This window comes from Myxine glutinosa, chromosome 13, assembly GCF_964187855.1.
Source record: "Myxine glutinosa chromosome 13, kmMyxGlut1.1, whole genome shotgun sequence".
In the NCBI taxonomy this organism is placed as follows: Eukaryota; Metazoa; Chordata; class Myxini; order Myxiniformes; family Myxinidae; genus Myxine; species Myxine glutinosa.
In genome coordinates this window covers 94,676,148-94,694,852 of record NC_136273.1, presented here as the reverse complement: position 1 = coordinate 94,694,852, position 18,705 = coordinate 94,676,148, and the positions used below count along the sequence as shown (strand labels likewise).

Here is an 18,705-nt window from a genome sequence, read left to right as displayed (position 1 = left end):
CTTTTTAGAAGAGAAATATACAACAATCAAAGACACACAGCGTGACATGCGCTGTCCTGTCAGTGTGCTTCTTTGGTTAAATTTAATAATTCCTGACTGCAAACCTCCTAATTGTTGATGAGCAGGGCAAAGACAATGTGTCAGCGTGGCAAGCTACACTTGTTGCTAACAGATTGTGCAGCAATTGCTGAGGTGAGACTTAATCTGTGCCTTGCTTCCTCATCAAGTTAGGGGGTTCAATCTGTGTGTGTGTGTATATATATATATATATATATATATATATATATATATATATATATATATATATATATATATATATATATATAGTTACGTTTGTGGGGGTAGGTGATGACATACCATCGTGGAGGCAGGATTGTATAAATTAGCATGGACCGCGTGTGAGTAGGAAGCCCATCTTGATGTATGGAAGTAGAAAAACTGTGAGCGTAAGGTTGTTTGTGTGTTCTTCACACGGGGGGTGAAGACATGGTAATTAGGTAGGGTCTAAGGGTAGTTGTCCCAGTATGTGATTGCCTCCTGTGATTTCCCCCATGTTCTTACAATTATGAAAGAATGTCAATTATGTAATCTGGAAATTAATCGATGTCAATGATGAAAGTTTTTTTCCCAAACCATTTTTTTTTTGTTCCTACACTTCCCGGATTCTTGGTGACCAATATGGTATCATTTTCATTTTGAGCGACCAGTGGCTTGGCAGAAGATGCAAAACTGACACACAGACATGGGATCTTATTCCTGTATATAAATATTTGTCTTACCTCTTCGTTTGCTTTTTCATTCCCAAGTGCATATTTATTGCTTTTGGTGATGTAACGTATTTTGACGTTGTGCACTTTGCCGTTATTTAAAACCACCAAGCTGTATGGCTGGTCACATGATCCATAAGTACTCTTCCTGATCAGAAATGCTCCATCCTGCAATGTTAAACACACACATGTACACACTCATGTTAATGGGATCTTACGTTGAGAAAGGTTTGATTTATTCAAGTAAAGTGAGAATCGCTATTGATCACTGTTGTTTAATTATTTTGTGAGCCAAATGCAAGATGAATTTTTTGGAATTCCAATTTTAAATATGCAAATATAGTAGAATATTTACACCTCAAACACTGCTCCATGCGTTTATCTTCCCTCCCATTTGTCCTATATCCACTAAATGTCTCTCTGCACCCCTCAAAACATCTTCTTTCTCATATCTTCTATTTTCTTCAATATATATATATATATATATAAAGGCTTCAGCAGCTATAACTTGAGGATTGTTAAATATATATGCACATATTGCAGGGATGGAAGCTTAATCCCCTTCTCTTTCAAGTCTATCTCTCCCACCATTTCTTAGGTCCAGGGGCGTTGATCGCTATTGAAAAGTAGGGGGGCAGGGGGGACATTTTCTGGTAATTATTTTGAAGTGGGTGGGGAAGGAGATGATTATGTTTGATATAATCACACAAATAGTGACCAATTTAAAACCTGATATCAAATTTTAAATTTAATTGACGATATATCAGGAAGTTGGAAGCCTTCTTAAGTAGGAATGACACACAGTTCCTCAAAAAATAAAACCTACCAACATACAAATTTGCAAACCCATAAAAGTACCAACCAATCAGTCGTCTGTGGAGGATTTCACATCAAATAATACTCATTCACCCTTTGTGTGTTGCAACTTATTTTTTTCACATTAAAAAATTACATTTTTTTGGTTGTTTTCAAAAAAAAGGATTTTTCATCTTGTGACAAATCTGTGACAGCAGCACACAAAGGGTTAAAAGTTTGGTCATCATCGCTGAACTAAAAAAATTGACAGAACAAAAATAGCCCGTTTGTAATAGCCCTTCTCAGACAGTAACTCATCATTGGGTTAAGCCGAGTACTTTGTTCAAGCGCGAATCTACTGCATTTTACAGTGGGATAAGGCTTGGTGGGAGGGGCAGGGGAAAGGGGGGGGGGGGTAGGGGGTGGGAGAGGTATAAAACACGTGGACACTGCTAGGACTTCAAAGAAAGAAGTTGGTATTTCAAAAAAGTGGATCTGGGGTGAATTAACGGGGGTCGAAAAGATCAAGGTTTTGGATGGGAGAAGATAAGAGATGGTGGTGAACAGCTGTTTTGAAGACCTGGAGGGAGGAGCGGAATTGAAGAGAGTGAGGGAGTTTGTTCCAGAGGCGGGAGAAAAGAGGAATGAAGGAGTGAAGGTGAGCAGAGAGTCTTGATTTTGGCAGTTTCACCAGAAAAGGGTTTCTGGCAGACCTTGTGGGTCCTGAAGGAATATTTGGGGTCAGGGGGAGCTGGGCCAGACAGGAGTCGGTAGAAGACAGAAAGACCACCAACCTGCCTGCAGTGAATGAGTGAAAGGCCCTCCCAATCAGCTTCATCATGGGAGTTACCAATGATTCTGAAAGCCTTGGTTTCTACAGCGTGAAGCCGAGCTAGGTGTGAGGAAGGAGCACCGGCCCAGAGGGGAGAGCAGTATTCCATCAAGCTGCACATGAAAGCTTTGTATGCGGTGAGGAGCTCAGGTGTGCCAAGAAAGGACTTCTCACGACGGAGGATGCCCAGTCAGCGACTGGCTTTGGAGGCCAGCTTGGAAATGTGGTTTTCCCAGGAAAGATCATGGCAGAAAGATCATGGCAGATAGTGAGACCCAAAAGCAAAAGTGAGACCCTGAAACATAACTTCTTCGAGAGGATTGTTGGGAAAGAAGATGGGAGGGTTGTCCCGTCGGTCTTTTCGGAGAGCCAAAGTGACAGTGTGAGATTTGTCAGGATTGAAAGACAACTTCCACTTGTTTGACCAGTTTGTGATTTTGTCCAGGTCTGCAGAGACTGAAGAGGATGCTACCTGCCGATCTGAGGTACGAGGTATGGAACGGCAGAGAGTATAGTCATCTGCAAAGAGACAGAGAGGATTTGCCAGAGAGTCGGAAAGATCATTAATGAAGACTGGAAAATCCACTGGGCCCAATTATTAGGGGAATCCAAAGTCTATAAACAAGATACCCACAATAGTCCAATAATAGTAATAATATTAAATAATAGTCACAAGAATAATGGTACCTAACCAGCCGAAACCCGTGGAACATCCACGGAAGGGAGGATGTGGTGTATGGATAGAGTGTACCATTATGGATGGCATAGGGGAGCGTTCATGGGATCTTCTTCTTCCGTTAAACTCCAATTTTTTCTCTTTAAGTTAAGTCCAATCAGTCCTCTCTGCTCGAAGTGCTCAGGCCGTGCCTTCCCGCTCTCATACTTTTATTTCCGTTCGGTGTAGAAAGAGATTGACATATCGTTCGTCTATTTCAGCTCGTTATCTTTAAGCTTCCTTACGTCTCGCCACCTGCTACACCTCTCGGAGTTACGAGGATTTATGCATCGCACCCCGAGTATCGCAACGTCACTCAATTTAACTTTATTAAAATGACGATAAAGACGTTTCCTTATATATCCTAATTTAAAATGTTCAAGGGAATAAAAAGACCATTTGGTTCACACCACCCATGTTCACACCACTCGACTGTCCAATCAGCGGATGGCTCGCTTCGCCTTCGCCCAGCAGACTCCAATACGATGGCGTCGTAAGATGGCGTCGTATCGGCAGTTAATCGGATGCTTTTGGGCCCCAACGTCGGCTATTTCAGATTTTTCGAGTATGTCTCTACGTGATAAACAAAGAGCGCGGTTCTTAGGTCGTAAATCCATTAGTGCCGTGGGCATCGGGTCACTGGGTGCGGCGTAAAAGGGATAACAAAGTCGAGTCCTTACGCTATTATTATATAGATAATAATATATAATAATAAATAATAATAATAAATAATAGTCAAAATAATAATAATAGTAATAATAATATATAGTAATAAATAGTATATAAATAATCATAATAAGTAATAGTCCACAATAGTCCAATAATAGTAATAATATTAAATAATAGTCACAAGAATAATGGTAATAATATATAATAATAAATAAGAGTCACAATAATAATATATAGTAATAAATAGTATATAAATAATCATAATAAATAATAGTCCACAATAGTCCAATAATAGTAATAATAAGAAATAATAGTCACAAGAATAATGGTAATAATATATAATAATAAATAATAACAATAAATAATAGTCACAATAAGAATAATAGTAATAATAATATATAGTAATAAATAGTATATGAATAATCATAATAAATAATAGTCCACAATAGTCACAATGGTCCAAGAAATGCAAACAGCTTTTTAACAGACGTATATAAATTTAGTAGGAAAATACTTTTTCTTTCTCATTCCATTTTCTTGTACAATGGCTTGAAAATACAAAGAATAAACTTTGGCATTTCTTGGACTATTGTGAGTTTCTCGTTTGTAATTTTTGAATGCCCCATGTGGTTGTCTCACCAAGTCTTGGCCTTGGCATGTATGCAAGAAGACTATAGTACATTATGACAGCGGATAAGATTATACTTTCAACAAAAGAGTTCTTACCAATCCTTTTTCCTTCACTGCCTTCTCTGCTTTCTCACGGTTGGAGCAATTGGTGAACCAAACTTTTTTGACGAGGTCCTGCTATGAACAACAACAAAAAAGCTTATTGTCTCCTGCTTTGAACATCTTTAAGGATGTTTGTCGTGTGCAGTGCAATCTTCAGCAAGAAAGCATTTTGTGAAGTCCAACTGTTGTTCATTAAAGCACGAGTTTGACTTGGAATGTCAGTCTGACGGCATACTTACAGGCGAATCTGAAAGAGGATCCAAAGAAAGAGGAGGGTAAGTTTGACACTCAGTCAAGTAAATAATAATGCACAATAATGCAATGCAATAATAAGTCAGTGTCAGTAAATAATGCACAAGTAAAATCAAGCAACCCCTCCCCCTACTCCCACTCCCTCCCCCTCCTCACCCCCCCCCTCACCCACCCACCAAAAAAAACCGAGATATCTGAGGGTTCTGTTTGTGGCATTTCTATAACTTCTGCATGATTGTCATCATAGTTATCCAGAGGATGAGTGGGTGCATTGGGACATCATATATGAAACTGCAGAGCATTGGGATACTCCCTCTAACCACTATTAGTGGCCAATTGTATTACATTCTAATGTGATGTGAATGATACTGAGTGCAAACACATTAACACTAAATATGTTATTATTTAAAAGCCAATATGTTGGTTATTATGTTTAATATTTATTAATTACATTGAAAAGAATGTAGAAAATGAATTTTTGAGCCATTTTACCTCATGATTCGCAGAGCCTATTATTTAATTATTTAATTTAAATTTTAAAAAATCTTTTTCCAAATTTAGTTTCCCATTTCACACTACATTTCAACATAATCATTTAGATCATGAGTTTCGCTTGTGAAAACACATCTGGGCGACCCTGACTGAGCATGCAATTTTCCCATACATATGATTGCCACTTTCTTTCCGTCCGATAGCTCAGATGGCAGAGCACTGGTATGGTTTTCCAGAAGACCTGGGTTCTATTCCTGGTCTGGCCATGTAATTTTCCCACATATATCAATTTAATTATTTAATCCTGTTCATTAATCGAATATTTATATACACTACATGGCCAAAATTATGCGGACACAAGTTCTAATTAGTGGATTCGGCTATTTCAGCGACACTCATTGCTGACAGGTATATATAATCAAGCACACAGCCATGCAATCTCCATAGACAAACATTGGCAGTAGAATGGGCCGTACTGAAGAGCTCAGTGACTTTCAACGTGGCACTGTCATAGGATGCCACCTTTCCAACAAGTCAGTTCATCAAATTTCTGCCTTGCGGGAGCTGCCCCAGTCAACTGCAAGTGCTGTTATTGTGAAGTGGAAACGTCTAGGAGCAACAACAGCTGAGCCGCGAAGTGGTAGGCCACACAAGCACACAGAATAAGACTGCCTAGTGCTGAAGCGCGTAGTGCATATAAATAGTCTGTCCTCAGTTGCAACAATCACTACCGAGTTCTAAACTGCCTCTGGAAGCAACGTCAGCACAACTGTTCGTCGGGAGCGTCATGAAATGGGTTTCCATGGCCGAGCAGCCGCACACAAGCCTAAGATCACCATGTGCAATGCCAGGCGTCGGCTAGAGTGGTGTAAAGCTCACCGCCATTGGACTCTGGAGCAATAGAAACACTTTCTCTGGAGTGATGAATCATGCTTCACCATCTGGCAGCCCAACGAACGAAGCTGGGTTTGGCGGATTCCAGGAGAACGCTACCTGCCCGAATGCATAGTGCCAACTGTAAAGTTTGGTGGGGGAGGAATAATGGTCTGGGGTTGTTTTTCATGGTTCGGGCTAGGCCCCTTAGGCCCCATAGTTCCAATGAAGGGAAATCTTAAAGCTACAGCATACAATGACATTCTAGATGATTGTGTGCTTCCAACTTTGTGGCAACAGTTTGGGGAAGGCCCTTTCCTGTTTCAGCATGACAATGGCCCCATGCACAAAGCAAGGTCCATACAGAAATGGTTTGTCGAGATCGGTGTGGAAGAACTTGACTGGCCTGCACAGAGCCCTAACCTCAACCCCATCAAACACCTTTGGGATGAATTGGAACGCCAACTGCGAGCCAGGCCTAATCATCCAACGTCAGTGCCCAAACTCACTAATGCTCTTGTGGCTGAATGGAAGCAAATCCCCACAGCAATGTTCCACCATCCAGTGGAAAGCCTTCCCAGATGAGTGGAGGCTGTTATAGCAGCAAAGGGGGGACCAACTCCATATTAATGCCCATGATTTTGGAATGAGATGTGTAATGTTCGGGTGTCCACATACTTTTGGTCATGTAGTATATATATATATATATTGCTCTCCTTAAGTATTGGAACGGTGAAGGCAAATTTGTTATTGCAATTTACTGAAGAAATTTGAATGTAAGATCAAAAGATGAATATGAGGCCAGAGTGCAGGTCAGCTTTTACTTCGTGGTATTTCTATGCATTTATATTTTACAATATATTGTTACAGATACGACTTTGATGGTATGGTGGGCCGAGCGGGATGGCCGCCGTATCCGTACAAGTTACCCCGATTGCACCCGGGGTTGACTAATCGCGCTATGCTGGCTCAATAAGAAAAAGAAGACACCCGGCTGGATTACAATCACACAATACGACACCAGGGATACGGTTCTCAAAGGTTGTTATTACAATTGCGGAAGGTTTAGATTACAGGGACAAGAGGGAAACATAGGAAGGTGGGCACTTAAACACACTTATATTATCCCCGGACAGACGACAGGTAAACGCGGGACAAGGCTCACTCACACGGGGTTTGATGGCCAGGAAAGCGGGTAGCGATCGCTCCAGGTGCACCTGTGCTCAGGGCAGGATCACGTACGGTGGTGTCCAGAGATGCGTGAAGGTATCACAGCGCTTGTGGGTCGCGACTTTGGTCTCAAGCTGGGGAGGTCGCTCAGCGCTCGGGAGGGTGGCGTCTTTTCCTTCCAAGCTCGGGGCGCATCTGACGTCACGTCCGGCGCGGGGCCGCGTATATCCGGCGGGGAGTCACGCCCTCGCTCGTTAGCTCCGCCCCATATGGCATCGGCCCATGGCTTCTCATTGGGTGCGGGGGTTACCGGCTCCGCCCTTGACGAGGGGCCGACAGGGAGCCCCCTTCTGGGTAACCCCGTCGAGCACATGTTCAATGGCGGCCAACCGAGCCGGAGTGAGGACGCAAAGCCGCTGTTGTTGTGGTTGTTGTTGGAGCTTGAGATGATGGGAAGAGATGCGGGGAGGTATGGGAAGGTCCTAAACTCCTACTGGTGCCATATCATCACATTCTGGTGCAACGAAGAGTCATAATTAATGGAAACAAGTCCTTAACTGACATAGATTAAGAATAACTAGCAAGATGTCCTATAATTGTCTACGTGTGGTGCGGGGGACCTGGGCACGACATTTAATGGGGGAATGAAGGGGAAGATCGGCTCTAATGGGTGTTGTTTACAGACAATGGGACTAGGGAATGGGGTAAGGGGAGAGTTGGGGAGTATCGGAGAAGATAGGGGAATATTTACAAGCGGATATGGAGGTCAAATTCCATATTCGCAACATTGCACCCTTCTCTACCCTCGGGGCGTCCCGACCCGATAAATTTTTACCTACTTTAGTGTGGCACGCAATGTAGTTCCCTCTACTATTAACTCTACCCTGAGTGCGACAGTTTTATAGATATTCACAAATGAGTAAATATGTCCCCCTGCGACGTTGCACCCTTCTCCTCTCAGAAACACACCCACAGGATAACCGAATCCGGAAAGAATCCTCAAACTAAACATACAGCCGGTAGGGAGCATTATTTACAAGACTACGCTGATATTTACACTACGATCCAGGACCTGTCTTTGGAGGAACACATGCAGATGTTATGCATAGAGAGAGCGCGCTTGCCAACATCGATACACCAACCCACGAGTGCTCTGTGGCCGACGGCCTTTAATAACGTGCAGAGCACCCTTTCCGAGCATCAACAGCACCACCCCACCACCAATCGGTGCAGTCACCATTGTTCAATGAAATAAAAATAAATTCGACAACCCCTAACCCTGCAGGTGTCTCTTGCTCTTCTTGTGGTGCACTTGGTGTTAATTATTAGTGGTTCACCTGTATGGCATAGGTGCCCCGTTGACCCATAGGTCCATCCCCGGGTGGTGCTTGGCCGCAAAAGAACTACGGTCCATTGTGGGTGGCCACCAACATTGCGGTCCATATGGTGTATCGATCCAGGCAACAAGCAGCGAAAGTGCAGGCCCACAACTGCGTAGCCAGCACCTCTCTCTCCTCTCTCTCTACCCCAAAGCCAGATCCTCGGAGGTGGGAGACAAAAGAAGAAACAAGTGAGTAAGGTGGTAAGGGCGCAAAAGTGCACGCAATATAAGGTAATGCACACTGGGGGCACATGGGAACCAGGTGAGACAGGTACGTTCCTATCGTACGCCCCCCCCCCACCAGGTAACCTACATGGCCCCTCCCTTACCCCTTACTGTATCCACACAACACAACACTACCCATAAACATCTACTTTACAAATCAACAAACATCCCTACTGTCTTCCCCGTTCCTCCCATAAACCAAATTCGTCTTCTCTCCCTCCTAACCAATCAAATTTGCCATTTTCAACTCTCATCAAAATTTGCCATCTCCAACTCAACATCATAATTTGCCATTACCAATTCATCATCAGTCCCTCCTAGGGAGGGAGAGATGGAATCACCCCAATGTCTCATCCACGTCGTGATGCGTCTCACAAATCCACACAGCGATTCATCTCCTGCAACAAAACAAAGAAAACACAGGTGTGGAGTCATCATCATCACCACAGGTAAGTGGCTGCGTATGGTGCGACAGGTTCATCAATCCTAACTATCTCCGAAATGACTTTAACAACTTTACACTACCCGGGGTCTTTCTCCGGCCAAACCATTGGCCCTCTTACGCTATGGGTTCTAAAAACCAATTCCCATTGGCCAAACTGTGGTGCTCTTCAATTTGGGGTCTCACTCCCCCGATTCATCTCCCGGTGCCCTCGCACAATTTCTGGGCTGCGGCGTGTACCTCTCCCAGTGGGTCTACCCACCTGCACACCTCCACCACTGCAGTTGCCTCCGAGCTTACCTGCTCCTCACCCTAACCTAACTACCTGGGGAAGGCCCTCTGGCTCTCTCCCCACTCCGTGCCCTCTCTGGCACTGGGCTGCCCGATCCACACCCGGGATCCTCAGGCACCCACTCACAACTACCGGCTCCCAGAGCCCACCTGCGGCCTCACCTGGCCGACATCCTCACAGTGGTGGAGTGCCCAACCAACTACACACACTAACAGGCTACACGCCCAGCCATTTCCACAACACTAATGCACCCATTCACAACACCATTCTGCAACCGCACCACAAATGCCAATATCCAACCACAATTTACCTGCACCCTCTACCTAACACTTACACTACCCGCCCCGGGTGCTCGTGAAAGGGGTCCACTCTTCCCCCATCCACACCTTCGCACCATGCACACCACTCCGTACCACTCACTCCAACTCTCTCCACACACCGGTACCTGCACACCTGTGCTCTCACACCTGGTGCCACCTGCACCCTTCTCTCCCCAAGTGCATTCGCGCTGATCCACACACTCACTACTCATACACTGCTCCACACACCTGTCCAGTTGCACCCCTGTGCAATCACACCTGTTCAATTCTCACAAACACGGCATCATCTCAGCTAACTACTCCCTACTGAAACTTGCGCTTCCCAGTCGTCCCTTTAAACTATTGCGCTCCCTCGTCATTATAATCCACACTAATCTGCCTGCGTCCCCACTACAGGTATCAGTCACTAACTAACCTTAACGTTACCTAAGGTCATCTTCGCTAGATCCCTACACACCATATATCCTAACCCACCCGGGCTAGTTTTCACTGCCATACACCCCATAAGCTATTGCTCCTTTGCCCCACACATGGGAAGGGTGGCAGGGATGCCATCCCACCACGTCGGGGGTCTCTCACTACCAATTTTGCACATCAAATTTCAACAAATTAAAAATTTGCCAATCACTGCCCATCATCTGCCAATCACTACTGCCAATCCTTTGCCAATCATCAAATTTTGTTTTTCTCTAATTTGGGGTCCAAAACACTAACCTCATCACCCCGTCTACTCACTAATACCTCTCGGTGCGCCAATCCCTGTCCAAAGCCCGGCTTCGTAAAGCCAAGCAATGGACGCTGGTTGTTTTGTGCCGGCGGCTGGATGCGTCCGGCACTCGGTGCAGGGACGGGGGCTTACCCGTGCCGAGATCCCACGCATCACCTCGGCGTGGAGCCATCCAATGTCCCGATCTCGACCTGCCGGCACGTCTCAACAAAAAGTGGTCGCCATAACGACCCTTCCTATCCAGCTGCCCGCTCCGCCTAGTGGAGCACGGACGCGGCCGTCCCACGCGAGGCCCAGCGTGGATCGCGCACGGCGGTCCTTTCGAACCCGCCGTGGCTCGGATCCCCGCTGGTTCTCGCGGCACGCGAAGCCCGGCACGCACCGAGGGCCCGATTCGGCTATAAGTCGTTCTAAACTCGACCCCGTCTAACGTCGATGCTTCACCTGGACGCTTACACCCCGCAGCCCGTTCCTTGCTCACACATCCAGCCGTGCCCATGCTCCTCGTACCTTTCCTTACACACCCAGGTACACCCATTCCACTCACAGCCTTGGTCACACACCTGACCACCGAACACCTTGGCACACATTCGTTGGTCGCACACCTCACCAATACACCGCTTCGCGCCCCCTCCTCGGTCACTTCCTCTGTGACAATCACAGGTGTGCCCTCATTCGCACACCCATCCACGTGCCTCACCACCAACTCCAGCGTGCATTCCCACTCACGCTCTACCATTCCAGGTGTGCATCCTTCCATCCCAGGTGTACATCCTCGCTCACCTGTCACAACTAACTCACGCTCCATGTCACTTTCACTACTCTCACCTCCATTCTTGGCAACGCACTCACCCTTACTCTTGACAGCACACTCTTTCCTCATGCACCTGTCCGTCACACACCTTTCTCGCGCACACTCCTGCGCACACTCTCCCGTCACACCCTCTGTAACACTCACCACAGGTGGACACTCTTCCTTACTTCTGACAGCGCACTCTTTCCTCATGCACCCCAGAGTCGGACTTTCTTGCACACCTCCATGTTCGCACACCAGACCTGTCGCACACTTCACCAATGGCCTCTCACGAACACCCGGGTCCATCTCGACCCCCAAGCTTATTAAATCCCCTGGCGCATCATACGCACGACCATATTGGTCACCACTTACACCGGGTCCTCTTTCTCTTCGCTTCTCCTCCATCACCTGCGAATCCCTCATCCGGTTAATGAGCACATCATCACGATCCGAACACAGACTTTGGACCAATTCTTTTACTTCCTCCTTTATCTCTTTCTTATCCCCTCTCCGTCGCTTCTTAATTTCGCTCACCCCTTCTTCCACTTCTTCTAATTTTTGCTTCATCTCCTTCATCTCTTCGTGCGCCCCTTTAAGTTCTTCCTCTAACTCCACTTTATTTTTTTCTATGTGCTCCCGCACCTCCCGCTCTTTAACCTCCATTACCTCTACCACCTTGTCCATTTTCCTCGTCAGGTCCTCATGTACCGTCTGGCACTCTTTTTTAATTACCCCTACGTCCTTTTTCATCTCTTTCTGTGTCGATTTTAAACCCTCTATTACCGCTGTGTTCTTCTTTACCTGGTCCCCCAACTCCTTTTGTCCCACTGTCAGTTGTTCTACTCCCAGCGTCAACTCCTCTATACCACCTTGCAATTTTACAGTCCCCTTTCTCACCTCTTTCTCCATGCGCTCCTTACAGTGCCTCACCTCCTCGCGCACTCCTCCGACCTCCTCACTCACTCCTCTTCTGATCTCCTCTCCCATCACTTGCATCTCCTGCCCAGATGCCACCCTCATCTGCTCCATTTCCTCCCTGTGAGCATCCAGTTTGGTTTCTACCCCCATTCTGACCCCCTCTATCTGCTGCTCCATTTGTTTAACTTCCCTTTCCGCTTGGTCCCTCATGTCCCTCAATTTGCCTTCCATACTGTTTTCTAACCCCTCTAACCCATTTTTCACTTCTTTTATCCCGTTGTCTAACCCCTCAAAATTATTGTCTAACTTCCCAATTTTCTTGTCTAACTCCTCAAAATTATTGTCTAACTTCCCAATTTTCTTGTCTAACTCCTCAAAATTATTGTCTAACTTCTCACCGGTACCCCTCGCTTCGTCCCTCATTACCCCCATTTGGCCCTCCAATCGCTCACCCTGAGCATCCATCCGGTTCCCCAACCGCTCACCCAATCGCTCAATTTGGCTCCCCATACTCATCTGTACAGCTGCCTGTAACTGCGCAATGAGGGCCTGCATGTCAATCGGCTGCATGTTAAAGCCCGCTGATACAGCCGGCTCGGCTACCGCACGCTCGTGCGAGGCGCCTTTTTGCGCGCCCGCTACTTCGTGCGTGACGGCGCTATTTTGCGAACCTGCCGCCCTCACTGCTTCGCTCTCCTCTTGTCCCTCAATTTGGTCCTGGATCGACCCTACCTCACTCTCCTTTACCGGACCCCAGCCGTCTTGATCCGCCATAGCGCGACTTTCAAAACTCGGTTTTTATTTTTTTTATTTTCGTAAAACAAATTGAAATTTCGCCGTTATAATTTCGCGCGGGAAACGCGCTCCGAATCGATTTTCCCTCCCAAAATTTGGGCCTAACTAATTTAGTCCCGGGTTCGAATCCCACTCCTGACACCAATTGTTACAGATACGACTTTGATGGTATGGTGGGCCGAGCGGGATGGCCGCCGTATCCGTACAAGTTACCCCGATTGCACCCGGGGTTGACTAATCGCGCTATGCTGGCTCAATAAGAAAAAGAAGACACCCGGCTGGATTACAATCACACAATACGACACCAGGGATACGGTTCTCAAAGGTTGTTATTACAATTGCGGAAGGTTTAGATTACAGGGACAAGAGGGAAACATAGGAAGGTGGGCACTTAAACACACTTATATTATCCCCGGACAGACGACAGGTAAACGCGGGACAAGGCTCACTCACACGGGGTTTGATGGCCAGGAAAGCGGGTAGCGATCGCTCCAGGTGCACCTGTGCTCAGGGCAGGATCACGTACGGTGGTGTCCAGAGATGCGTGAAGGTATCACAGCGCTTGTGGGTCGCGACTTTGGTCTCAAGCTGGGGAGGTCGCTCAGCGCTCGGGAGGGTGGCGTCTTTTCCTTCCAAGCTCGGGGCGCATCTGACGTCACGTCCGGCGCGGGGCCGCGTATATCCGGCGGGGAGTCACGCCCTCGCTCGTTAGCTCCGCCCCATATGGCATCGGCCCATGGCTTCTCATTGGGTGCGGGGGTTACCGGCTCCGCCCTTGACGAGGGGCCGACAGGGAGCCCCCTTCTGGGTAACCCCGTCGAGCACATGTTCAATGGCGGCCAACCGAGCCGGAGTGAGGACGCAAAGCCGCTGTTGTTGTGGTTGTTGTTGGAGCTTGAGATGATGGGAAGAGATGCGGGGAGGTATGGGAAGGTCCTAAACTCCTACTGGTGCCATATCATCACATTCTGGTGCAACGAAGAGTCATAATTAATGGAAACAAGTCCTTAACTGACATAGATTAAGAATAACTAGCAAGATGTCCTATAATTGTCTACGTGTGGTGCGGGGGACCTGGGCACGACATTTAATGGGGGAATGAAGGGGAAGATCGGCTCTAATGGGTGTTGTTTACAGACAATGGGACTAGGGAATGGGGTAAGGGGAGAGTTGGGGAGTATCGGAGAAGATAGGGGAATATTTACAAGCGGATATGGAGGTCAAATTCCATATTCGCAACAATATGTTTATGTTTTACCATGGCATATCAGTCCTCAGTGTTACTGGGAAGGTATTTCCCAGGATCATCCTAAAGAGGCTCCAGAAACTTGCTAACTGAGTGTATCCTGATGTGGTTTTCGAGCAGGCAGATCCACCGTGGACATGATCTTTTCCTTTCATCAGCTTCAAGAGAAGTGTAGGGAACAGAACACGCCGCTCTACCTCGCTTCCATGGATCTCACAAAAGCTTTTGACAATGTCAGCAGAATGGGTTTATACAAGGTGTTAGAACTGATTGGCTATCCACCCAAGCTTCTCATCCTCTTCCACTCTTTCCCTGACAACATACACGGCACAATGCAGTTAGTTTGATGGCTCCACTTCAGAAAGTTTCGAGATTAAAAGCGGAGTGAAGCATGGCTGCGTCCTGACTCAAACTCTGTTTGGGATTTTCTTCTCAGCACGTCTGAGGTACTCCTTCCCTGCAGATATGGAAGAAATCTACCTTCACACCAGGACAGATAGCTGTTCCATGGGCTCACGCTTTCGAAGCTAAGTGATCTTTCACATTTGTGTTTTTGTCGTATCTTTATCTTTCTTTCGGTGCATGTACCTATTGGGGTGACTTTAATAGGTTTCTCGGTGTTGGTTTTTCATACCTGTGTACAGAATCGTCGGTTTTTTCGTATCGTGTATTCTGAGGCCTAGTGTAGTACTAGTCGGCTACCGTGTCCTCAGACCTTGGCTTGAGGCTTTTGTTTTTTGTCTCAGCGGTTCTTCGATCACGCTGCAACTACTGTCGGTCTCTGTTTTTCACGGTCTTTTCACCCATACTCCCTTGTTTTAAAATCTCAAAAAAAACCCCAAAAATTTTTTTCCTTCCCTGTTCTTATCCGCTTGTGCGTTCTCATTTGTTCTTTCGTTCTTCGTTCTTTTGCTCTTTCGTTCTTCGTTATTTGTTCTTTCGTTCTTCGACCACGTTGTTCGAGATCACGTGATCAAGTTGTTAATACATGTTTCATCTGTCCCCTGAAGAACTTTATTATTATGTCATATTCTATAACACTTTTTTCTACTTCTTCTATAAAAGGATGCTTTCGACTTGCTCACCAATTCTATTCATTCAAAAAAAAAATTCCATCTCGTACAGTGCATCTTTCATTCATTCCCTAAACTTTCCAGAACTCCACCCATCCTTCAGCGTCCTCAAACGTATTTTTGACTCGAATGTCTCAAGAAACTCATTTTGCAATAAATGTTCGTTTCCCATAAATCGTACACTTTTCAAAATCCAATCACACCCCTCCCCTCCAAATCTTCCCCATCACCCATCTCTGTCAAATCTTCCCCCTTGCCCCTCCCCCCCAAATCTTCCCAAACACCCATCCCTTTCAAATCTCCCCCGCTGCCCTTTCCCTCCTAAACTCTCCCCACACCCCTCCCCTCCGAGACTCTCCCTCACTCCTCCCCTCCTAGACTCCACTCTCACCCCTCCTCCTCAAAGCGTCCTCCCCGCTTCTTCCCCCTTCCAACTTTCACCTTCATCTTCCTCAACCTTCTGCCTCACTCTTCCCCCTCCTCAAATAACACCTCACTGCGCCTCACCCAAACACCATCAAACCTTTTGTCCGCCCCATTCTTCCCTTTCTCCAAGCTATTCTGTAATCTCTGACACACCTGCAACAGCTCTCCCTACCTCTTCCTCCTCTTCGACATCCTGCCCTACCGCTCCCCCCCCCCCCTGTTCTGTATCCGATGCTCCCCCTTCCTCTTCCTTAACAGTATGGACCTCAAACATCCGGGGCCTTCGCTCAAACTTAACTGATCTCTCCATACAGGTTGCTTCTGACAAACCAGACGTGATCTGCTTAACAGAAACCTTCCTCCTTCATGATGTCTCTGATTCCTTGGTATCTCTCCCAGGTTACTCCCTCCTCCGGTATGATAGACCTGAGCCTCGTCCTGGAGGTGGGGTTGCTATCTTTATAAAAAACTCTCTTCCTCACTCGCCCTGCACTGCCCTCTCTCCACCTCACCCCCAGGAATACCTTTGGCTACGGCTTCCCCTTCGCTCCCACCTTTTGTTCATATGCGTGTTGTACCGTCCACCAAACAGTGATGACTCCATCTACATCTCGCTGTCTGATAATATGGACCAACTTCTATCTACTCATCCCAACTCTCTCTTCCTCATATGTGGTGATTTCAACTGTCACCATGCCAGTTGGCTGGGGGTGGGTACCTCTCTCACCAGCCATGGCTCTTCAGCAAAGGACTTCTGTGACTCACTGGGACTGACACAATCTGTCAATTTCCCAACCCGGATCTCAGTCAACGGAGAATCTTCTCTTCTGGACTTGGTTATGACTAACTTCCCTGAAAATGTCTGCTGCTCTTCTTCTGCTCCAATCGGCTCTTCTGATCATGTGCTTGTTAAAGTGGACATCTCTCTGACCATTTTCAGAGAGCCTCCTCAACGTCGACGAGTCTGGCATTTCACTCAGGCCAACTGGCACGGTCTTCAAGCAGCCATCAATCATCTGGACTGGTCTCCCATCTCTACTGCCTCTGACATCAACTCATCCTGGGAATTCTTCCAAAGTAAATTGCTCTCTCTCATGCACAGATTTATCCCTTCTCGTCTTCAGTTGTCATACCCTTCCTCCCGTCCATGGTACACGGAATCTTGTGGTGAGGCTATTGCCCAGAAACAACTTGCTTTCGTCTCCTGGAAAGCAAATCCAACGGAAGGAAATCTCATTTCCTTTCACAAAGCCCGAAACAAGTGTGTGTCCACCCTCAGGAGAGCCAGGAAACAATATCTCTCCGTCCTCAGGACCGAACTCTCTTATCTGTCTCCCTCTTCCAAATCCTGGTGGCGTCTGGTGAAATCTGTTTCTGGTGTATGTTCCCCCTCCATCCCCTCCCTCACCTTAAATGGCCACACGGCTGACTCCGCACGTGAAAAAGCTGAATGCCTCAACTCTGTGTTTGCCTCTAAATCTTGTGTCCCAAACCCATCCCTCTCTGTACCCACCATACCCAGTCGTACCCAGCTGCTCCTGGACTCTGCGTCCTTTCCTCCTGACAAGGTGGAAAAGTTTCTGTCAACCCTCGACTCTGATTCTGCAACTGGACCTGACGGCATCAGCCCACGGGTTCTAAAATCATGTTCTTCCGCTCTTTCACTCCCCCTCTCTGTTCTCTTCACCCTCTCTTTTGCTCAAGGTCATCTTCCATCTGCTTGGAAATCTGCCAACATCACCGCTTTGCACAAAAAAGGTGCAAAAACAGATCCCAGCAACTACAGACCAATCAGCCTTCTCCCAATTATCAGCAAAGTCATGGAATCCATCATTGCTTCAGATATGAAATCTTTCCTCTTCTCCAATGGCTTGATCTCTGATCATCAATTTGGTTTCAGACCTGGACACTCCACTCTGGACATGCTGCTTCTGCTTTCTCAACAATGGATGGAGGTCCTCAATGCCAAACAGGAAATTAGAGCAGTCTCCCTTGACATATCACGTGCCTTCGATACGGTCTGGCACCCCGCTCTGCTCACCAAACTCTCCTCTTTTGGTATCCATGGAAATCTCCACGCATGGTTGGCGGACTTCCTCTCTAGTCGTAGTCAACATGTGGCCCTGAATGGGTTTCTCTCATCTCCTCTTCCTGTTCAGGCTGGAGTTCCCCAAGGCAGTGTTCTGGGCCCTGTGCATTTTCTGGTCTTCATCAATGATCTCTCTGACTCTCTTGAAAATCCTCTCTATCTCTTTGCTGACGACTCTACTCTCTGTCGCTCCATTCTTCACCGCTCAGATCGGCAGTCTGCAGCCTCCTCACTCTCTGCAGACCTTGACAAAATCACAGACTGGGCAAACAAGTGGAACATGTCTTTCAATCCTGACAAATCTCACACTCTTACGATGTCTCTCCGAAAAGACCGACTGGACAACCCTCCCATCCACTTTCTGAATAATCCTCTCCAAGAAGTTCTGTCACTCAAGCTTTTGGGTCTCACTATCTGCCATGATCTTTCCTGGAAAAACCACATTTCAAATCTGGCCTCCAAAGCCAGTCGCCGACTGGGCATCCTCTAACGTGCGAAGTCCTTCCTTGGCACACCTGAGCTCCTCACCACATACAAGGCTTTCATCCGCAGCTCAATGGAATACTGCTCTCCCCTCTGGGCTGGTGCTCCTGCCTCACACCTAGCTCGTCTTGACGCTGTTGAAACCAAAGCATTCAGAATCATTGGAATCTCCCGCGATGAAGCTAACTCCAAGGG

General features: G+C 46.8%; 1 protein-coding gene across 1 annotated transcript in view; it reads right to left on the bottom strand.

Annotated features, from left to right (window-relative positions):
* Positions 1-4,592: 4,592 nt before the first annotated feature.
* The window catches only part of LOC137439122 (uncharacterized), a 49,348-nt gene continuing 35,235 nt past the window's right edge, over positions 4,593-18,705 (bottom strand). The window contains exon 11 of the mRNA XM_078767776.1: positions 4,593-4,757. Coding sequence (XP_078623902.1) covers positions 4,729-4,757 — 29 coding nt within the window. The 3' untranslated portion in view covers positions 4,593-4,728. The remainder of the gene's footprint in view (positions 4,758-18,705) is intronic.